This window comes from Babylonia areolata, chromosome 23, assembly GCF_041734735.1.
Source record: "Babylonia areolata isolate BAREFJ2019XMU chromosome 23, ASM4173473v1, whole genome shotgun sequence".
Lineage (NCBI taxonomy): Eukaryota > Metazoa > Mollusca > Gastropoda > Neogastropoda > Buccinidae > Babylonia > Babylonia areolata.
Genome location: NC_134898.1, coordinates 4,097,494 through 4,120,805, shown reverse-complemented (window position 1 = coordinate 4,120,805; position 23,312 = coordinate 4,097,494). Strand labels below are relative to the sequence as shown.

The window sequence follows — 23,312 nt, the reverse complement described above, 5'->3', positions numbered from 1 at the left end:
GAACCCGAACTGACACCTGTCGTCTCAAGCTACCTTTTTTTTTTTTTTTTTTTTTTTTGCTTACCTTCCATGGTTTTGGGGGCCAAAAGCGGAAATAGCAAGATGGCGACATATTGGTTTTGAGACTGAATCCACATCAGAATTGAGTAAAAAAAAAAAAAAAAAAAAAAAAAAAAGCCCTTAAAACCACACTGATAAAATAGGTTACAACATATACTAATGGTAATATAACTATTTTCGTCAATGCACGAAAATTGCCGGTATAATTGGTCCCTTGTTGTACAACAGGTTCTTGTGGTACATTATGATTCTTAACAATATATCTTTGTGGGTTATGGTTTTCAAAAGGTTTCGTAAACTATGGATACCATTTTTCTATTGAAGACCATGAACACAACATCTGTCGCTCCCTGATTTCCTAAATAACATATGATACGAAACTAACTGACTGGCTGTCTCGTATACTTCGGGTGGGAAACCCTTGACACTAACCACAGCGACCTTGTGACTGTCAAGGGATTTACGGCGTTTGAGGAGAGGCATACTCGACGTCTACCTGAAGCGCCAAGAGTGGAGATGAGGCCCGTCAACTGCTGTTGCCTGTCCAAAGTGTGACTGTATTTGTGGGTCTACCTTTGGGCTCGGAATAACATTCATTCTTCATTCTTCTTCATTTTCGCCTTCCCCTTTCTCTCTCTCTCTCTTGTTGTCGTCTGCACGTGCATGGGTCTTGCTGAGTACGGATCACTGACGTGACGAGTTCGCGACGTCAGTGCTGGTAAGGTAAATGTTTCGACTAGGTCTGTGGGACTCGCTATGCCTACACCCCACCGTGTGCAATGAGGGATAAGACTTCTTTGTTACGCCCCCTCCTAAGTCCTTCATTCCGTTTCACTTCCTGTGTCTTCGGCACACTGCATACCCAGCAGACACCCCCCCAATACTGCAGTCCTGCCCCACCTTCGACGCTTGGAGAAAGCGGTCAACAGTAATGGCCCACCGTGAATCAAGATGAACTGTGGGGACAGGGTCCCTCGACGGACAGAAGAGACTTCAGACCTGCACTGCTTTCTTTTCGGTACCAAGTATGTCATAGTTCAAGTTCATAGTTTAGTAATGACAATTGGCATATAATTTTCACTGAAGTGAGAAGCATTTGTACACGAAATGGGTCATACAAGCGACAGAGACAGTGACATGTTTTGACGATTTGATCATTATCAATGTTTCGCTGTAGTTCACGACTTCGTCTTTACAAGTCATTAAGTAATCTGAATATATTTAGAGGTTTTTTGTTGTATTTGTTTTTCTTAACAAAAGCACCCACATTTAAATTACACAACTTTGCCATTCCCAACCCTCCATTCAATCAATCTCACCACCCCTTTAACCGAAATACCAATGTATCATAAATGTTTTACAAAATGTCTTCAATCACGATATGTGTTGACGGGAACATTAACTCATCATACGGCCAGTCCCTACTTTCTCTACAACCTCAGATGTCAGTGGGTGTCTGAATGACCCAACTTTGCTTCCGTCGTAGAATGTGGAATTCTTTGTCAACATTAGCCTCTTCAGTTATAGAGCCTTCCGCTTGCAATTTTTGTGATGGTATGTGGTCGTAAACGCTGTTACGTCGTTTTATGCGCCGTTGTATGGATGAGGTTAAACAAAAAATTCCTTCCTCTCTGAGCGGCTGAATCTAGCGTGGCCGGAACCGAATGAGTAAGCAGAAGAGAAGAATGCTGTGCTGCTTGATTCTTGTCGTGTCGATGGGTGTCGTGTCTGTCTAGCGTCTAATTTGGACTCTTCCGATTTTTGTCTGCTGTTTGCATCGACGGTCGAAAATGACATGTTGCGTGTATCGATGACCTTCTAGTCAAAATTGCTGTACGCGCGAAGTGTCATACATGAACCCGACTGACACCCTGTCTCTAGCTGACTTTTTTTTTTTTTTCTTTCTTTTTTGCTGTACCTTCCGTGTTTTGGGCCAAGCCGGAAATGCAAGTGCGCTATTGGTTTGAGCTGATCCACATCAGATGGTAAAAAAAAAAAAAAAAAAAAAAAAAGCTTAAACCACAGCTGTAAATAGGTTAAATGCTACTAATGGTATACTATTGTCAATGCTCGAATTGCGGTTATTGGTCCTGTGTACAATGCAGGTGCTGTGTGGTACATTTGATTCGTGTAACATATCTTTGTGGTTATTTTCAAAAGGTTTCGTAATATGGTACTTTTTCTATTGAAGACTGACACAACGTCTGTCGCTGCCTGATTTCTATATTATACGAACTTCTGACATGCGTTGTTCGTATACTTCGGTGAACCTACATACCCGCGACTTGTGACTGTCAGGATTATGGCGTCTTGAGGATAGGTACTCGTGTCACTGAACGCGCCAGGTGGGATGAGGCCGTCAGCTGCTGTTGCTGTCAGTGGCTGTATTGTCCGTGTCATACTGTGCTGTGTGTTATGCTGTGCTGTGTGGTATGCTGTGCTGTGTGTTATGCTGTCCGTGTCATGCTGTGCTGTGTGTTATGCTGTGCTGTGTGTTATGCTGTCCGTGTCATGCTGTGCTGTGTGGTATGCTGTGCTGTGTGTTATGCTGTCCGTGTCATGCTGTGCTGTGTGTTATGCTGTGCTGTGTGGTATGCTGTGCTGTGTGTTATGCTGTCCGTGTCATGCTGTGCTGTGTGTTATGCTGTCCGTGTCATGCTGTGCTGTGTGTTATGCTGTCCGTGTCATGCTGTGCTGTGTGTTATGCTGTCCGTGTCATGTTGTGTGTTATGCTGTCCGTGTCATGCTGCGCTGTGTGTTACGCTGTCCGTGTCACGCTGTGCTGTGTAGTATGCTGTCCGTGCCATGCTGTGCTGTGTGGTATGCTGTGCTGTGTTATGCTGTCCGTGTCATGCTGTGCTGTGTGGTATGCTGTGCTGTGTGTTATGCTGTCCGTGTCATGCTGTGCTGTGTGTTATGCTGTCCGTGTCATGCTGTGCTGTGTGTTATGCTGTCCGTGTCATGCTGTGCTGTGTGTTATGCTGTCCGTGTCATACTGCGCTGTGTGGTATGCTGTCTGTGTCATGCTGTGCTGTGTGTTACGCTGTCCGTGTCATGCTGTGCTGTGTGGCATGCTGTGCTGCTGTGTGTTATGCTGTCCGTGTCATGCTGTGCTGTGTGTTATGCTGTCCGTGTCATGCTGTGCTGTGTGTTATACTGTCCGTGTCATGCTGTGTGTTATGCTGTCCGTGTCATGCTGTGTGTCATGCTGTCCGTGTCATGCTGTGCTGTGTGTTATGCTGTCCGTGTCATGCTGTGCTGTGTGTTATGCTGTCCGTGTCATGCTGTGCTGTGTTTTATGCTGTCCGTGTCATGCTGTGCTGTGTGGTATGCTGTCCGTGTCATGCTGTGCTGTGTTATGCTGTCCGTGTCATGCTGTGCTGTGTGGTATGCTGTCCGTGTCATGCTGTGTTTGTTATGCTGTCCGTGTCATGCTGTGTGTTATACTGTCCGTGTCATGCTGTGCTGTGTCATGCTGTTCGTGTCATGCTGTGTTTGTTATACTTTCCGTGTCATGCTGTCCGTGTCATGCTGTGCTGTGTCATGCTGTCCGTGTCATGCTGTGCTGTGTCATGCTGTCCGTGTCATGCTGTGTGTTATACTGTCCGTGTCATGCTGTGTGTTATACTGTCCGTGTCATGCTGTGCTGTGTCATGCTGTCCGTGTCATGCTGTGCTGTGTCATGCTGTGCTGTGTTATACTGTCCGTGTCATGCTGTGCTGTGTGTTATACTGTCCGTGTCATGCTGTGTGTTACGCTGTCTGTGTCATGCTGTGCTGTGTGTTACGCTGTCTGTGTCATGCTGTGTGTCATGCTGTCTGTGTCATGCTGTGCTGTGTGTTATGTTGTCTGTGTCATGCTGGCTGTGTGTTATGCTGTCCTGGCTTTACAAACCTGTTACTGATTGTATTGTATTGTATTGTATTGTATATAGGAATGCAACATAAATCCGGCTTTCTGGTGAAAAAAAAAAAAGAACCGACAAGATGTCTTTCTGTCCGTGATGACGATGATAATTATGGATACTTATATAGAGCCTATCCTTGGTCGGAGACCAAGCTCTAAGCGCTTTACAATCACGAGGTCATTTGCACAACAGGCTGCCTACCTGGGTAGAGCCGACTGACGGCTGCCGTTGGTTGCTCATCATTCGTTTCCCGTGTCATTCAATCAGGTTTCAGTCACGCTCACACACATATACTCACACAGACAGGTAACATTTTACAGGTATGACTGGGTTGTTTGTTTTTTTTTCTCATCTACTTTGCCACGTAAGCAGCCATACATCGTTTTCGGGGGTGTGCATGCCGGGTATGTTCTTGTTTCCATAACCCACCGAACGTTGACATGGGTTACAGGATCTTTAACGTGCGTATTCGAATACACACGAAGTATTTGGATATACACGAAGGGGCTTTGGGCAATGGCAGGTCAGCACATATGTAGACCTGGGAGTTTCAGTTTCAGTTTCAGTAGCTCAAGCAGGCGTCACTGCGTTCGGACAAATCCATATACGCTACACCACATCTGCCAAGCAGATGCCTGACCAGCAGCGTAACCCAACGCGCTTAGTCAGGCCTTGAGGAAAAAAAAAAAAAAAAAAAAAAAAGGTTAGACCTGGGAGATCGGAGACATCTCCACCCTTCACCCACGAACTGAGACGGGGATCGAACTCCGGAAACTCGGGCAAGAGTGGAGTGATGGCCTAGAGGTAATGCGTCCGCATACACACACACACACACACACACACTGAGCTGACCGGTCAATCCTATCAGTCACGTGCTCCTCGTGATAGCACAAAGACCACTGGGTGACCAGGACTCTCTCTCTCAGGCCATCATTTGACTTCCTCAGCGGAAGATGTTGTCTTGTCTTGTCTTGTTTGACCCAACACTGACCCTTTCCGCCACCACGCGCCCCGTTCACCCACCCACATCACCCGCCTGCCATCCCCCCTACCCCCTCGCCCCCCTCCCACCACCACCCCCCCATTCTTCTCTTCCCAACTTAAAGCCAAAAGTCCCGTCTAATCACCCACAGCAGATAACAATGCCGTGATGACGTCATTGACTTAATCAGGACGCACATGCTGTCGTACTTTAGAGCACGTGAGCTATGGGACTCAAACGTACACACCGAGAAAAAAAAAAGCAAAAAAAAAAAGCACTGGTGTAATCTTTCAGTCCTTGCTGGATACGTGGAGTGATGGCCTAGAGGTAACACGTCCGCCTAGGAAGCGAGAGGATCTGAGCACGCTGGTTCGAATCACGGCTCAGCCGCCGATATTTTCTCCCCCTTGACTAGACCTTGAGTAGTGGTCTGGACGCTAGTCATTCGGATGAGACGATAAACCGAGGTCCCGTGTGCAACATGCACTTAGCGCACGTAAAAGAACCCAAGGCAACAACAACAAAAAAATGTTGTTCCTGGCAAATTTCTGTAGAAAAATCCACTTCGATAGGAAAATCAAATAAAACTGCACACAGGTATAAAAAAGGGTACCGCTGTAGTGTAGCGACGTGCTCTACCTGGGAGAGAACAGCCCGAACTTCACACAGAGAAATATCTGTTGTGACAAAAAGAAATACAAAATACAAATACAGAATCCAGCGCTCCAAGCATTTTGACCACCTCAACCGTCTGTGTCTCTGTCCTCAGTGGTTCCCCGATCACCGGGGTTTGATGAGCGGGCTGATCTTCGTGGGGTTCGGCTTGGGGTCCACCATCTTCAACCAGATCATCACCCTCTACCTCAACCCGAACAACATCCCGCCGGATCTTACTCATGGAGAGGACGTGTAAGTCTGGTTTTATCTAGTTACATTTCTTTATCTGTTATCTACTTTTATATATATATATTCATCTGTCTATTCATTTGGAATAAATACTGGTTATTCAAGTCAATTTCCCCCAAGTTGCAACAGAGGATGTCATTCAAAATGTGCTCAGTACACACACACACACACACACACACACACGCACACGTGTTTTCCCATCACTCTCTCTCTCTCTCTCTCTCTCTCTCTTATATATTTCACACGGAACAAGGTTCTGGACAACGTATCATAGTTTGTTTTTTCATGATTAACGACTGCAATAAATCACTCATGTATTCCACCACACTCGCAGATATTTCACCCAGGACAAAGTGCTGAACAACGTATCATGATTATTTCACAATGAACGACTGCAGTGAATAACCTATATGTTCCACCCCACTTTTAGGCACTTACTCAGGGCAAACTTCTGGACAACGTATTTTTGTTATTTCATAATGAACGACTGTGGCGACTGCAATGAATAACCCATATGTTCCACCCCTCTTTCAGGTACTTACTCAGGGCAAACTTCTGGACAACAGTTATTTCATAATGGTGGAGTGATGGCCTAGAGGTAACGCGTCCGCCTAGGAAGCGAGAGAATCTGAGCGCGTTGGCTCGAATCACGGCTCAGCCGCCGATATTTTCTCCCCCTCCACTAGACTTTGAGTGGTGGTCTGGACGCTAGTCATTCGGATGAGACGATAAGCCAAGGTCCCGTGTGCAGCATGCACTTAGCGCACGTAAAAGAACCCACGGCGACAAAGGGTTGTTCCTGGCAAAATTCTGTAGAAAAATCCACTTCGATAGGAAAAACAAATAAAACTGCACGCAGGAAAAAATACAAAAAAAAAATTGGCAGCCGGAATTTCACACAGAGAAATCTGTTGTGATAAAAAGAAATACAAATACAAATACAAATAATGAAGCGACTGTAGCGAGTCGCTCAGGAGCGTATGAAAGTTGTTTCAGTGATTAACGACTGCAATGAATCACCCCCCCCCCCCCCACATGTATTCCGCCCGACTTGCAGGTACTTCACCCAAGACGAGGTGCTGGACAGGGTGCCCGGCCTGTTCCTGGTGCTAGGAGGGACCTACGCCGCCATGCAGCTGACAGGTGTGGTGCTGATGGCCAACCCTCCTGGCGGGGCGTCCTCACAGGTAGCTGGCAGACATGGCCTGGACCGTGTGTGGTGTGGTGTGGTGTGGTGTGGTGTGGTGTGTGGTATAGTGTGGTGTGGTGTGTTTAGGTGTGTGTTGTGTATTGTGGTGTGTTGTGGTATGGTGTGGTGTGTTGTGGTGTGTATTGTGGTGTGTTGTGGTGTGGTGTGTTGTGGTGTGGTGTGTTGTGGTGTGTATTGTGGTGTGGTGGTGTGTTGTGTTGTGTATTGTGGTGTGTTGTGTATTGTGGTGTGGTGTGGTTTGGTGTATTTAGGTGTGTTGTATTGTGTTGTGGTGTGCTGTGCTGTGCTGTGCTGTTCTGTGTTGTGCTGTGCTGTGCTGTGTTGTGCTGTGCTGTGCTGTGGTGTGGTGTGTGGTGTTGTGGTGTGCTGTGCTGTGCTGTGCTGTGCTGTGCTGTGCTGTGGTGTGCTGTGCTGTGGTGTGTTGTGGTGTGCTGTGCTGTGTTGTGGTGTGCTGTGCTGTGCTGTGCTGTGGTGTGCTGTGCTGTGGTGTGCTGTGCTGTGCTGTGCTGTGGTGTGCTGTGCTGTGGTGTGCTGTGCTGTGCTGTGTTGTGCTGTGCTGTGCTGTGCTGTGTGGTGTTGTGGTGTGCTGTGCTGTGCTGTGCTGTGCTGTGGTGTGGTGTTGTGGTGTGCTGTGCTGTGCTGTGCTGTGCTGTGTTGTGCTGTGCTGTGTGCTGTGCTGTGCTGTGCTGTGCTGTGTGGTGGTGTGCTGTGCTGTGCTGTGCTGTGTTTTGGTGTGCTGTGCTGTGCTGTGTTTTGGTGTGGTGTGCTGTGCTGTGGTGTGGTGTGTGCTTTGGTGTGCTGTGCTCTGGTGTGCTGTGCTGTGCTGTGCTGTGGTGTGTGGTGTTGTGGTGTGGTGTGGTGTTGGGGTGTGGTGTGTTGGGGTGTGGTGTGTTGCGGTGTGGTGTGGTGTTGGGGTGTGGTGTGGTGTGCTATGGTGTGGTGTGGTGTTGGGGTGTGCTGTGTTGTGCTGTTGCTGTGCTGTGCTGTGTTGTGCTGTGCTGTGCTGTGCTGTGCTGTGCTGTGCTGTGGTGTGCTGTGCTGTGCTGTGCTGTGGTGTGGTGTGGTGTTGGGGTGTGGTATGGTGTGGTGTTGGGGTGTGGTGTGTTGTGGTGTTGGGGTGTGGTGTGGTGTGGTGTGCTGTGTTGTGGTGTGCTGTGTTGTGCTTTGCTGTGTTGTGGTGTGCTGTGCTGTGTTGTGGTGTGGTGTGGTGTGGTGTGGTATGGTGTGGTGTTGGGGTGTGGGGTGTTGGGGTGTGGTGTGGTGTGGTGTGTTGGGGTGTGGTATGGTGTGCTGTGTTGGGGTGTGGTGTGGTGTGGTGTTGGGGTGTGGTGTTGGGGTGTGGTGTGGTGTGGTGTGGTGTGGTGTGGTGTGCTGTGCTGTGTTGTGGTGTGGTGTTGGGTGTTTCCCCTCTTTCCCCCCTTCCCCCACTACCCCACCCCGCCTCATCCTCACATACACACGTTTTTGTGTATATATGTGTGTATATATATATGTATATATATCAACATAATCACTTATAATCACTTATATCTGTTATTGTTAATGTTCACATTTTTTCTCATCTATTCTGAATGTCATAATGAATTTATATATATAAAACGGTGGTCGACCCAAGAAAGTCCGGGGAAAAAAAAAAAAAAAAAAAAAAAAATGTGGAGTTGGGGTGTGGTGTGGTATGGTGTGGTGTTGGGGTGTGGTGTGGTGTGGTGTGTTGGGGTGTGGTATGGTGTGCTGTGTTGGGGTGTGGTGTGGTGTGGTGTGGTGTGTTGGGGTGTGGTATGGTGTGGTGTTGGGGTGTGGTGTTGGGGTGTGCTGTGCTGTGCTGTGCTGTGCTGTGTTGTGTTGTGGTGTGGTGTTGGATGTCTCCCCTCTTTCCCCCCCCCCTTCCCCCCACTACTCCACCCCGCCTCATCCTCACATACATACGTTTTTGTTCATACTCATCTTGACATTCTTCCTCCTCCCCTGCAGAAAGAAGCCTCCATCGCAACAGACACAGACCAAAACGGTGTCGGGAAAAGGAAAGCCGTGACAGACGAACCGGACACGACAGGAATAATATGGCACACGGACTCCCCAGCTGTCGGCAACAGCTCCGCCGCCATCTTCGCTGCAGACATCTCCACGCACGATGGTGGTAAAAAGACAACGTCTGATAACCGAAACGTTCAGGATTCGGGCAACGGAACACCAGCGGTATTGCCAGAGACGTTGTCTGTGAAGTTTGTGGTGGAAGAGGACTCGGTTCGTTTAGAAAACGGACGGGCGGAGGGGGGAAGGGAAAAGGAATCGTCTGAAACTTATGGGTAAGTCTGATGTGTGTGTGTGTGTGTGTGTGTGTGTGTGTGTGTGTGTGTGTTGTTGTTGTTATTGCTGTCATTGGTGTTGTTTTTTTTGCAGGTTGGTTTTGTGTTGGGTAGAGGGTGTGTAGTTGTGGGGGAGGAGGGTTCAAGGGGAGTGGGGGTGGGGGTGAGGGGTGTAAACAGCTAGACAAATGCTGTCTTTTTTTCTGTGTGTGTGTGTGTGTGTGTGTGTGTGTGTGTGACCTATTTTTTTCTCACTCTCTTTATCCTTACGCCTCTGTTTCTTCACATCTCTGTTGCTCTTTTCCTTCCTTCTTTTTCATCTACCTTTTCTTCGTCGTCTTCTTCTTCTTCTTCTTTCGCCCCTAATTACTAAGAGCTTGATAAATTACCGCCCTTTGCATTTCCCAGCACAGGATGACGACCGCTGCTCTCCCTTTCTTTGCTGAAGCCATTTAGTTGTCTGCGTATCTTGATAGATGATTTACCTAATACGACAGGGGACTGGATCGTAGAGGTCATCAACCTTCATCGAAGAAGAAGAAGAAGAAGAAGAAGAAGAACAACAACAACAACAACAACAACAACAACAACAACAACAAGAAGACGGGAACAAGAGAGGAAACAACAACAACAACAAGACGGGGAACAAGAGAGGCAAAACCCTCAAGACTCACTTGTGACACACGCTTTATCAAGTAAAAGAATCATGAGGGGAAAAAAAGAGAGATGTTTAAAAAAAAAAAAAAAACCGTTGAAAATACCCCAAGTAAAGAGACAGAGATGTTTAAAAAAAAAACAACCGTTGAAAATACCTTAAGTAAAGAGACAGATATATTTAAAAAAAAAACCCGTTGAAAATACCCCAAGTAAAGAGACAGAAATGTTTAAAAAAACAAAAAAAAACGTTGAAAATATCCTAAGTAAAGAGACAGAGATGTTTAAAAAAAATCGTTGAAAATACCCCAAGTAAAGAGACAGAAATGTTTTTAAAAAATCCGTTGAAAATACCCTTAGTCAAGAGACAGAGATGTTTAAAAAAAAAAAAACCGTTGAAAATACCCCAAGAAAAGAGACAGAGACGTTTTTAAAAAAAACAAAAACAAAACAAAAAAAAAAAACCGTTGAAAATACCCCAAGTAAAGAGACAGAATTTTTTTTTTTTAAACCGTTGAAAATACCCCAAGTAAAGAGACAGAGATGTTTTTTTTTTGTTTTTAAATCGTTGAAAATACCCCAAGTAAAGAGACAGAGATGTTTTTTGTTTGTTTTTTTAAACCGTTGAAAATACCCCAAGTAAAGAGACAGAGATGGTTTGTTGTTTTTTAAATCGTTGAAAATACCCTAAGTAAAGAGACAAACAAAAAAACAAAACAAAACAACAACGATAAAACGTTAACATAGAATGAATAAAGAGAGGGGAAAAAGAGAAACAAAATAAACACATACGTAGGCCTAAATACATTGATATATATATATAACATATATAAGATGAAGAATAAGAAAACATTGAAGAAAGAGAGGAAAGGGGAAGGAGCGGAAAGGATGGACAGATAGAAAAAGAGAGAGAGAAAGAGAGAGAGAGAGAGTGTGTGTGTGACAGAGAGAGAGAGTGCGTGTGTGTGCGTGAGAGAGAGAGAGAGAGAGAGAGAGAGAGAGTGTGTGTGTGTATGTGTGTGAGAGAGAGAGAGAGTGTGTGTGTGTGTGTGTATGTGAGAGAGAGAGAGAGAGAAGAAATGAGAGAAAGGCAAAGAGAGACAGAGAAACAGAGGGAGAGAGAGAGACAGAGACAGACAGACGCACGCACGCACGCACGCACGCACACACACACACACACACACACACACACACACACACACACACACACACACAGATACACACACACACAGACACGTTGAGAGAGAGACAGAGACAGAGAGGGAGGGAGAGAGAGTGGGAGGAAAAACAGAGACAGAGAGAGAGGAAGAGGGGGGGGTGGTTGTCGGAACATGGCCAGACCAAAACTGAACATCAAAGTGAGAGGTTGACGGGCTTGGGAATCCCTTACTTTCATTTTATTTTCATCTAATTCAGCTTCATTTAATTACTTTCATACTGATTAATTACTCTGGCTTTAAAATCTCCCCATCATGGCCACCGTCTCTTTCTTTGCCACAGAAAGGGGACAAGCTGAATCCTGAAGGAAGATGGATTGAATATAGGCAGTTATCAGGTCGCAGAGTTCATCAATCTTGATAGAATCCACAGCTTTAACTTGATAGAAGAAGAAGAAGAAGAAGGAGGAGGAAGAGGAGAAGAAGAAGAAGAGGAGGAGGAAGAAGAAGGAGGAGGAGAAGTAGAAGAAGAAGAGGAGGAAGAAGAAGGAGGAGGAGGAGAAGTAGAAGAAGAAGAGGAGGAGGAAGGAGGAGGAGAAGTAGAAGAAGAAGAGGAGGAAGAAGAAGGAGGAGGAGAAGTAGAAGAAGAAGAGGAGGAAGAAGAAGAAGAAGGAGGAGGAGGAGTAGAAGAAGAAGAGGAGGAAGAAGAAGGAGGAGAAGTAGAAGAAGAAGAGGAGGAAGAAGGAGGAGGAGAAGTAGAAGAAGAAGAGGAGGAAGAAGAAGGAGGAGAAGTAGAAGAAGAAGAGGAGGAAGAAGAAGGAGGAGAAGTAGAAGAAGAAGTGGAGGAAGAAGAAGAAGAAGGAGGAGGAGAAGTAGAAGAAGAAGAGGAGGAAGGAGAAGGAGGAGTAGAAGAGGAAGAGGAAGAAGGAGGAGGAGGAAGAGGAGGAGGAGAAGTAGAAGAAGAAGAGGAGGAAGAAGAAGGAGGAGAAGGAGAAGAGGAGGAAGAAGGAGGAGGAGGAGGAGATCCACAAGAAAATCAAGACAAAGCAGGCCAGGAACAATAAAGGAAAACAAGAAGAAGAAGAATGAGCAGGAAGAGGACGTGGAAGAAGAAGAGGTGGGGGGGGGGGGGGGGGGAAGGAGAGGAGGAAGAGGAGAAGAAAGAAAAGGCAGCAGCAGGATTGATTCAGTGCCCCCCCCCCCCACCCCCTTTTTTTTTCTTTCTTTCATCTTACTTTCTTTCCTCTTTATTTCTGGTGGGTTTTTTTTTCATCCTTTCTTTCTTCTTTTTATCCACTTTCTTTTCCCTCCCTTTCCTTTTCTCTGCCAACCATCTTTCCCTCCCTCCCTCCCTCCCTCCCTGCCTCCATCAGTTTCTTTCCCGTGTTCTTCACTGTCCTGATTATTTATTTCACCTTCGCCACCTTTGAAACTGGGAACAGTGTTTGTTCGTTCCATGCAGCTCCAATTCAGTTTTTTTTTCAATTTCTCAAGGAGGCGAGGCGTTACTACGTCCGGACAAATCCGTTATACATTCCACCACATCAGCAAGAAGGCAGGAGCCCAATGGTCAGCAGCATAATAACCAAACGCGCTAGTCAGGGCTTGAGTGCGTGCCAAAAAACCAAAAAACAACGTTTGTGTACCTATCAGAGTGGATTTCGTTTACAGAAATTCGCCAACACTTGCGAGTTCTTTCTTCAGAGCGCCAAGTGCGTACTGCTCAACGGAATCTCGGTTTATCACCTCATCCGGAAACGCTAGACGCTTAGTTTGATTTTTTTTGGAAGAAAGGGCGCGCGAGACAGGGATTCGAGATTCGAACCCAGACCCTCTTAGCCACTGTACCGGCAGATGATGGTCTTTAAATAACCATGGTGCCACCTTCCTCCTTCCAGCCAGCCTAAGGATACGGAGGAGACAGAGGTGTCCATGGACGTGCCCCCTCTGCAGATGTTGAGGAACAAGCAGTTCTATCTCGTCTGGCTGCTCTTCCTTTTCGGGGGCATGGGAGGCGTCTTTCTGTCGTCCATGTACAAGGTGTGTGTCGTGTGTCGTGTGTGTGTGTGTGTGTGTGTGTGTGTGTGTGTAAGTGTGTGTGTGGGGGTGGGGTGGGGTGGGGGTGGGGGTAGGTTGGGGGGGGGGGCGGAGGGGCGGATGTGCATGTGCATTTCGTGTAGGGAGGGGGTGGAGGTGGAATTAATAATAATAATAATAATAATAATGGTACTTATATAGCGCTGAATCTTGTGCATAAACAAATCTAAGCGCTTTCGCACCAGTCATTCTCATGCACGCATAACTCTACAACTGGAGAAATTAAAGACAAGGAAGAGGCAGGGAAGGGAGGCTATTTTGGGAAGAGGTGGGTTTTAAGGCCAGACTTGAAAGAGCTGAGTGTAGAGACTTGACGAAGTGAAAGAGGAAGTTCATTCCAATTGCAAGGTCCAGAGACAGAGAAAGAACGGCGGCCAACAGTCGAGAGTTTGAATCTGGGTATGCGTAAGTGGAGTGGATCCGAAGCTGATCGTAGTGAGCGAGATGGAGTGTAGAGGTGAAGGCAGCCACAGAGATAGGAAGGGGTTGATTTGTGAATACATTTGTAGCATAGAGTGCTGATCTTGTACTTTATTCGGTGTGAGACAGGAAGCCAGTGGAGATGTTGCAAAAGAGGAGTGGTGTGCTCAGATCTTTTCTTTCTGAGGACGAGTCGGGCAGCAGAATTTTGTATGCGCTGAAGGGACTGAATGGATGAAGCAGGCAAACCAGACAATAGAGAGTTACAGTAGTCAAGGCGAGAGAGAATGAGAGAAACGACAAGTCTAGATGTTGCGTCAATGGACAGATATTTCCGGATGGAACTGATGCGCCGCAGTTGACAGTAGCAGGATTGACAGAGGAATTGTGTGTATGGTGGTGGATGGGTGGGGTGGGGTGGGGTGTGTGGACTGTGTGCGTGCGTGTGTGTGTGTGTGCGTGTGTGTGTGTGTGTGTGTGTGTGTGCGTGTGTGTGTGTGTGTGTGTGTGTGTGTGTGTGTGTGCATTTGTGTGTGTGTCGGGGGTGTGTGTGTGTGTGAGGGGCGGGGGGGGGGGGGGGGTCGGTTGGAATTGTTTGTGTGTTTGTGTGTGAGAGTGTGTTTGTGTGTGTGCGCGCGCGTGTGTGTGTGTGCGCGTGTTTCTACAGTTCATATCCGCAACGCAACTGATCTTGAGATCTGGTCATAGACAGTTAGACAAAGACAAGGCAGACATGATAGACTCATACAAATACAAGACAGGAAAAAAACAAGACAAGACAAGACTAAAGACAAGGCATGACAACACAAAGACGAGACGAAAGAGAAAGTCTTTCTGAACCAAACCTTCAGCCCCTGTCTTCTTCTTCTTCTTCTGCGTTCACTCGTATGCACACGAGTGGGATTTTACGTGTATGACCGTTTTTACCCCGCCATGTAGGCAGCCATACTCCGTTTTCGGGGGTGTGCATGCTGGGTATGTTCTTGTTTCCATAACCCACCGAACGCTGACATGGATTACAGGATCTTTAACGTGCGTATTTGATCTTCTGCTTGCATATACACACGAAAGGGGTTCAGGCACTAGCAGGTCTGCACATATGTTGACCTGGGAGATCGTAAAAATCTCCACCCTTTACCCACCAGGCGCCGTCACCGTGATTCGAACCCGGGACCCTCAGATTGACAGTCCAACGCTTTAACCACTCGGCTATTGCGCCCGTCAGCCCCTGTCAAAGGGATGGATGGTGGGGCTGGATGGCTGCAGGTGGGGGTGGGGGTGAGGGTGAGGGTGGGGGTGGGGGTGGGTGCTCACAAGCGTGCTGGCGTGACGCATAGAATACAAACATTATTAATAATTGTATTTGTACCCATTCAGTTGAATCGGATGGTCACACAGATGAACAAGGTGTGTGTGTGTGTGTGTGTGTGTGTGTGTGTGTGTGTGTGCGCGCGTGTGTTGTGTGTGCGTGTGTATGCGTGTGTGAGTTCGTGTGTGTGGATCTTTCTTTCTCTCTCTCTCTCTCTCTGTATGTATGTATACACACACACACACACACACACACACACACACACACACACGCACACATGTATCATATCTATGTGTGTGTGTGTGTGTGTGTGTGTGTTGCAGTCCTACGGTCAGTCGTTCATCAAGGATGACCAGTTCTTCGCCATAGTGGGCTCCTGCGCCGCCGTCTGCAATGCTATCGGAGCCATCGTCTGGGGTCACGTGGCTGACAGGCTCCCCTTCAATGTGAGTTCTCTCCCTTGGCAGGAAGGTGGCAGAATGGTTGACACGGCAGTGAAAAGAGACCAAAATGATGATTTTTCATGATTTGGGTTTTTGATAGATTTTCATTCTTGAACATCTCTTCTATCATATGCATAAGTTTTTTTTCCACTGTAAAGATGTCTTTAACAATGAAAAAAATTGCCAATAAAGATTGCTTACTGAATCACGAAAGTCAAGTTTCTGGCCTTGACAACATACCTTGGACTTGCTCAATGATGAGTAAACCTACAACAATGAGACTTTGCATGATTGTTTTATGACATGTTATTGAAGTTTTGTCACGAGTATGTATGAAAATATTCTCTGGGTTTTAATTCATAGCGGTTCCAATCTTTGGTGGAGACAGAGAGAGAGAGATTCAAGATTCAAGATGGTTTATTCATGTATAGGCCTAGGCCCCTTATGAAGGGGAATGTGAACATTATTTTACAAACAGTACATCACGACACTGTGAGCATCAATAAACACAGTCAAACAAAAATATACCTGCATTGCAGTTCAATGTGTAGAACAATAAAAGAAAAAAACAAACAAACAAAAGAATACAAACAGCGTTTTCACGAAGTAGCCATTTCTCTGAATTTGAAAGCTTTGTATAAAAATAGTGAAAATTTGCGAACAACTTCAGGGGAAGTAGATGACATCAATAAGTTCAATTCAAACAACGTAGATTTACTATAATATTCAGGCTGAATAAACTCCTCTCGAATGTTCCTTAAAGCTGGACAGCAAAGAACAAAGTGTATCTCATTTTCTTGTGATTCTTTACATAATGGACAGGTCAGATCACTGTCGTTACATGTTCTGTATCTGTAGTGATGGACCGCTAATTCTGTAATACCTAATCTAAATCTTGTCGTCATATATTTTAACTGTCTATCCATATTCAGCGCTAAGTAAGGTTTCAGATCAGACACACTGCAAAAATTCTTATAAAAACTAAATCTTTCACTACTCTGAATATGATCAGAAGAGAGAGAGAGAGAGAGAGAGAGGAGGTGAGGGAGGAGTGGGGGGGGGGGGGGGGGGGGAGGAACTGCATGGGACCTCCGTCGTGGGGGGGAGCTGAAAACGGCGGAAGGGACAGGACTGGGCCCCCTGCCAAGGCCTGGTTTCAGTTTCAGTTTCAGTTTCAGTAGTAGCTCAAGGAGGCGTCACTGCGTTCGGACAAATCCATTATACGCTACAACCACATCTGCCAAGCAGATGCCTGACCAGCAGCGTAACCCATCGCGCTTAGTCAGGCCTTGAGAGAGAAAAAAAAGGTGAATAAATAATAGATAAATACATAAAAAAAAGAACTACTACTACTACTACTACTACTACTACTAAGGCGCAAAAACTTGATGAAGTCAACTATAAGCGTACGTAAATAAATAAATGAATAAATAATAATTTTATTTAAAAAAAAAAAAAAAATCACTGCCCCCGTTGGCCCCGTGAAATGCTATTGAACCTTTGACCTGACCCCCCCCCCCCCCCCCCCCGCCCCTCCCCGCCACCCCCCCCCCCTTTTTTTTTTTTTTTTTTTTTCAAACCTCAGGTGACCGCCAGTATCCTGTACGCGACCTTCGCCTGCACGTCCTTCACCTTCATCGGGTCAGAGTTCGGCCTGAAGCCCTACTTTCTGGTGTGGGTGTGCATCATCCTCTTTGCCATCTCGGGCAAGTTCTGCATCATGCCGCCGGTCATAGCGCGCATGTTCGGCAACAAGTACATGAGCATCAACTACGGCCTGCTCTACACGTCGCAGGTAGTGGAAGGGGCAGTGTTTGGGGACACGGTGATTTGTGTTGTGTTTGTGTTTGTGGTGTGGTGTGGTGTGGTGTGGTGTGTCGTGGTGTGGTGTGGTGTATTTGTTTTGTAACAAGTACATGAGCATCACCTACGGTCTGCTCTACACGTCGCAGGTAGTGGAGGGGCAGTGTTTGGGGACACGGTGATTTGTGTTTGTGGTGTGGTGTGGTGTGGTGTGGTGTGGTGTGTTGTGTCGTGGTGTGGTGTGGTGTGGTGTGGTGTATTTGTTTTGTAACAAGTACATGAGCATCAACTACGGTCTGCTCTACACGTCGCAGGTAGTGGAGGGGCAGTGTTTGGGGACATGGTGATTTGTGTTGTGTTTGTGGTGTGTTTGTGGTGTGGTGTGTCGTGGTGTGGTGTGGTGTGGTGTGGTGTATTTGTTTCGTAACAAGTACATGAGCATCAACTACGGTCTGCTCTACACGTCGCAGGTAGTGGAAGGGTAGTGTTTGGTGACACGGTGATTTGTGTTGTGTTTGTGGTGTGGTGTTGTGGTGTGGTGTGGTGTTGTGTGATGTGGGGTGTTGTTGTGGTGTGGTGTGGTGTGGTTGTGGTGTGGTGTGGTGTGGTGTGGTGGTGTGGTGTGGGGTGTTGTTGTAGTGTGGTGTTGTGGTGTGGTGTGGTGTGGTGTGTTTGTGGTGTGGTGTGTTTGTGTTGTGGTGTGGTGTGTTTGTGTTGTGGGGTGGTGTGTTGTGGTGTGTTGTGTTGGGGTGTGGTGTGTTTGTGTTGTGGTGTGGTGTGTTTGTGTTGTAGTGTGGTGTGTTTGTGTTGTGGAGTGGTGTGTTTGTGTTGTAGTGTGGTGTGTTTGTGTTGTGTTGTGGTGTGGAGTGGTGTGTTTGTGTTGTGGAAAGAAAGAAAGAAACAACAGCAAAACACAGACAGACACATACACACACACACACATGCACCCCCACCCCTCATCCCCCTCCCATCCCGCCCCCCCTCCTCCCCCCCCCCCGCCCCCCTATCCCTCCCCCCCCCCCACACACACACGGCAACAACAACAACAGCAGCAACAAACAAAACATGCTGGTGCAGATCCTGACAGCAGCTGCCAGTGCCTTCACACACACACACACACACACAACACCACACCACCACCACCACCACCACCGACAACAACAAACAAACAAACAAACAAACAAACAAAACAACTCTGGAACTGTTTGTTGGTGCAGATCCTGACAGCCGCTGCCAGTGCCTTCATGGGCGAGATGCTGAAGGACATCCTCCACTACCGCGGTCTCTTCTTCCTCATCGGGGGCCTGTCCTGCCTTGGTCAGCATCTGTCTCTTGGCATCGTCCTCGTCCTTGTCGCCCGTTGCATCAACATACACGTGCACGCACGAACGCACGAACGCATGCACACACACAGACACACACACATACACACACACAGACACACACACATACACACACAGACACACACACACAGACAGAAAGACACACACACAGACACGCACACACAAACACACACACGCACACGCACACACACACAGACGCACTAACGCGCAGCGCGCACATTCACGTTCCATCACCCCCTGTATGTTTGTCCAATTGTCATCACATCAAAATTGGTTTTTGCCTCCTCCCCCCCCCCTCCGTACCCCCTCCCGCCCCCACCCCCCCTTTTTGCCTCCTCTCCCTCCTCCTCCTCCTCCTCCCCGTCTTCCTCCTCATTCTTCTTCTTCGTCGTCTTCTTTATTATCATCACCGTCTTCCTTGTCATCGCCCTTCTTCATTGTCGCCGTCGTCATCGTCATCGTCCTCCTTCGTCACCATTGTCATTGTCATTGCCCTTCTTCGTCGTCGTCGTCGTCGTCATCGTCCTCCTCCTTCGTCTCCATTATCATTGTCATTGCCCTTCTTCTTCTTCGTCGTCGTCGTCGTCATCGTCCTCCTTCGTCACCATTGTCATTGTCATTGCCCTTCTTCTTCTTCTTCTTCGTCGTCGTCGTCGTCATCGTCCTCCTTCGTCTCCATTATCATTGTCATTGCCCTTCTTCTTCTTCGTCGTCGTCGTCGTCATCGTCCTCCTCCTTCGTCTCCATTATCATTGTCATTGCCCTTCTTCTTCTTCGTCGTCGTCGTGTCGTTGTCATCGTTCTTCTTCTCCTCCCTTCTTCTTCTTCTTCTTCTTCATCGTCGTGGTCTTCATCGTCCTTTTTCTTCTAGTCTCAAAGTACCATGATTATAAAAAAAAATATCACACTTTTCATCACTAGTATAATAGACTGTCATTACTGCTGTTGTTGTCCCAAATGCTATTTCATTCTGTTCTATCATTATACCCATCTAAACACATTGCAGTTATGAACATGTACCTAGTGGACATGACAAACAAAACAAACGTGCTGAAGTTATGGCGATGATGATGATGATTGTTGTTATTGTTAATAGTAATTAGTAGTAGCAGCCGCAGTAGCAGCAACAGCATCGGCATTAGTAGTTATAGTAGTAGCAGTAGTAGTTGTTGTATAATCGTGATTTAGATTCTTTTTAATTGTTGGTTACAAACAATATGACTGATGTATATAATATAGTTATCATCATCTTCCTAACAGTAGTTGTAGTTGTTGTAGTAGTCGCAGCTTTAGCAGCATTATTAGAACTAAGAACAGTATACCAATAATGTATTTTAATCATTTCTTTTCAAAACCAATTTTCAGGGTTCATCATCACCTTCTTCGTGGACGCTCGAACACCTGATGGGAAGAAGATCTGATGACATTGTATGAGCGTCCGTCGAGTCCGACTATGACCACCAGAACAACAACTGGAGGCATCTGCTGTCCTGACTATCTGGGCGAGAGTTTGATTATAGTGGAGAGTTTCTTGCCCCCAAGTTACATCATCAGCCTCTCGGCCAAGGTCGTTTTAGGACAGTCGGAGTTGGGGATGGTTCGGTTCCCTAAGGCTAACGGGTCCCCCAAGGCTGAAGCAGTTGCAAAGCCAGTGTAATCTTGTCTCCTTATTCCAGAGTCATAGTCTTTCACGAAAGACCAAGCTGTAAATGACTTCCCATTGCTGTGGAGAAACCATTGACCATACAGCTCTCATTATACTGTTGGCCCAACTGTAAGCTTATGTCAATCTGTGATATCAGCTGATCGTTGGGGTTTGATGACATTGATTAAACCAACAATTTATAGAATTGTCATCTTTCCACACTAACCCAGTCATCAGTGGAGCCATCTTTTTTTCCATTTGGGATTTGTCATCGATAAAGTCATCCGTCCACATCAAATCATCAAATCAATCACCAATAAAGTTATGTCTTTGGCTGTTGGCTGTGTGCATGTGACTTTCTCCTAATCTCAGTTCATCTCCCCCCCCACCCACCCCCCACCCCCCCTCTCTCTCTCTCTCCCACCTTTTCTCTGTGTGTTTAACCTTCTCTTTTCCCCCTTCTTATGAAGGTTCTCTTTTCTTTATACAGTATCATTCGTAATGACCGTTACAAGGTATTTTCACGCACATCTAATTTTAGAATGGCCTTCACATGTTTTCAAATTACAATGATACTTTTTTTTTTTTTGCCAGAGAAGCCCAAATGAACGGATGCAAACAATAGAAGAAACAGAAGAAGAAGACCAACAACAACAGCCACAACAACAACACACACACACACGCACACGCATCCGTGCACACAAGCACACACACATATATACACACACACACACGCCAACCCTCCCCAGCCCCCTATTCCCTTCCCCACACCCACATCACCCACGCAAGCACTGTCGGTCACGGTCTCTATTTCGCAACCTTTCTCTGTGTTCTTTTTTTTTTTTTTTTTGTCTGTCTATCCGTCCGTCTGGGTGGCGGAAAAAAGGGGTGTAGTGGTAACCATTAAGCATCTGTTCCCCTCCACCTCCCTCCCTAACCACCTCCCTTCATCAGTTTCTCAATGCGGTTAAAACAACAAAAACAAAAGCACACACTCAAAAAACAAACCATTACTTGTGCAGTCAACTCAGACAACTTACGAAATTTCCCCCCTTCTCAGTATGACGTCATTGCGACATGACGCAAGGAATGTTTTTTACTCGTCACGGCGACAGTTCATTCTTGCAGCACTGGTCGCTAGCGTGGCCTCACAGAAGCGTATTTAATTGAACAATCGGCTTTCGGCAGTCCACTGCCCGACGATTACAAAGAAAGACTAATACGCAAGATACAGAATTGTGCAGGACACTGCTCTGACCTACTACTGCGACTAAAATGTTCTGGTTTTATTTGATTTTCTCTACATTGATTTCCGAGGTAGAATATAACAGAGTGGCGACGGCGCAAAGTGCACAGTAAGTAGCAGTAGATGTGTAGGGTCTGGCATTTGACTGCCTAAGCATCTCGGCCTTTTTTTTTCTTTTATGTCCCCTTCAATATCGGTCTCATTTTCATATGCTTTCTTTTACACGTACTGTAAATCACTCGTCAAAGGCAATGATTTTTTTCTTTTAAATTGATGTCATTCATGTCAAGGAGATTTTTGAACACATTAGTATTTGGTGCAAGTTTAGAGTCGATAGGTAGTGCATTCCATATATGTGCAATTCTGTTAGCTAATGAATTTTTCCTTAGGTTAATATTACAGTGCTCTTTACGAATTTTCATCATTGAATTTCTTGTACTCTCATAATCTGACATTCTAAAAATATTATTCACATTGACTTCATTATAGCAATTTAACAATTTGTATGTTTCTATTAAATCCCCTCTTCGCCTTCTACCCTTTAATAAATGCAGTATATAAGTCTTTGTTGATAGCTCATAGATTTGATTTCTTCATAATCTCCTCCTCCCCCTCCTCTTCCTTCTTCTTCTTCCTCTTCTTCTTCTTCTTCTTTAACTCTGTGAAGAGTCACTGGCAAAGAAGACATGTTCGCCAGATTTCTCCTTGTCTGTTAGTCACGTGTCTAGAGCACAGGAGGCAGCGGGGTGATATGATTGATTGCTACAAATACATACACGGAATATACAAGACCAACAATCCTGAACTATCACCTGCAGTAAGTAGAGACAGAAGAGGCAACAGTTTAATGTTAAATAAATCACATTGCAGACTGAAAGTGCGCAGTTCCTTCTTTACAGAGCGAGTCGTTAATAAATGGAACGGTTTGCCAGACAGTGTTGTGACTGCCCCAACCATGTTATCTTTCAAGACCAGGTTAGACGCTCATTGGGCCAACTCTCCAAGCATATATGATCCAGTATGCTATCATTAGGCCACGCATGCTGGTATACTGTATCCAGTTGAACGACGAACAGGCCTTCCAGGCCTAAAACGTCTGATTCCAGTTCAAGTGTCATTTAGCCTGGATATCTGGAAATGGTTTTCCCGTCCATTCTGCAGTTTTGCTAGTCTGTCGTTTTCTCTGCCTTTTTCTTTGTCTTCCCCCCTTCAAGACTTGCAGGACTGTTTCAGCAAGGCCATTGGATCTTGAAACTATAATTATAAATCACAATTTCTATTTATTGAATCAGATCAAATTAAATCTAACGTTCACTGAGGGCATGTTTACCAATTTAGATTTCAATTATACAAAAATTACATGTTGGGGTTAGTTTGTCATTATCTAGCATGCCCTCCTCATACCATTACTTTGAGAAGTTTCAGTTTCAGTAGCTCAAGGAGGCGTCACTGCGTTCGGACAAATCCATATACGCTACACCACATCTGCGAAGCAGATGCCTGACCAGCAGCATAACCCAACGCGCTTTGTCAGGCCTTGAGAAAAAATAAATAAAATAAAATACAATAAAATAACTAACTAACTAACTAAATAAATAAATAAATAAAATGATAATAATGATAATGAAAATAAAATAAATATTTTTTTTTTTTAAATATAAAAAAAAGATATTTCTTCAGTTGGTTGTTCATGGCTGGTAGCCAACATCATTATCGAACGATGGTGATGTTACTGGCCTCCTGAGGGATATCCCCAAAGAACAGAAATAAATGATGAGTGAATAATCTGCCCAGTAACGTTGTCACTGCCAGGAACACTTAACA

The 23,312-nt window shown here is 45.9% G+C and overlaps 1 protein-coding gene across 1 annotated transcript in view; it reads left to right on the top strand.

Moving 5' to 3' along the window:
- The window catches only part of LOC143298265 (apicoplast pyruvate carrier 1-like), a 33,886-nt gene extending 13,527 nt beyond the window's left edge, over positions 1 to 20,359 (top strand). The window contains exons 4-11 of the mRNA XM_076611080.1: positions 5,719 to 5,858; positions 6,913 to 7,042; positions 9,037 to 9,371; positions 13,081 to 13,222; positions 15,332 to 15,454; positions 17,037 to 17,246; positions 18,472 to 18,571; positions 19,963 to 20,359. Of these exons, the coding sequence (XP_076467195.1) occupies positions 5,719 to 5,858; positions 6,913 to 7,042; positions 9,037 to 9,371; positions 13,081 to 13,222; positions 15,332 to 15,454; positions 17,037 to 17,246; positions 18,472 to 18,571; positions 19,963 to 20,018 (1,236 nt within the window). The 3' untranslated portion in view covers positions 20,019 to 20,359. The remainder of the gene's footprint in view (positions 1 to 5,718; positions 5,859 to 6,912; positions 7,043 to 9,036; positions 9,372 to 13,080; positions 13,223 to 15,331; positions 15,455 to 17,036; positions 17,247 to 18,471; positions 18,572 to 19,962) is intronic.
- The last annotated feature ends 2,953 nt before the right edge of the window (positions 20,360 to 23,312 follow it).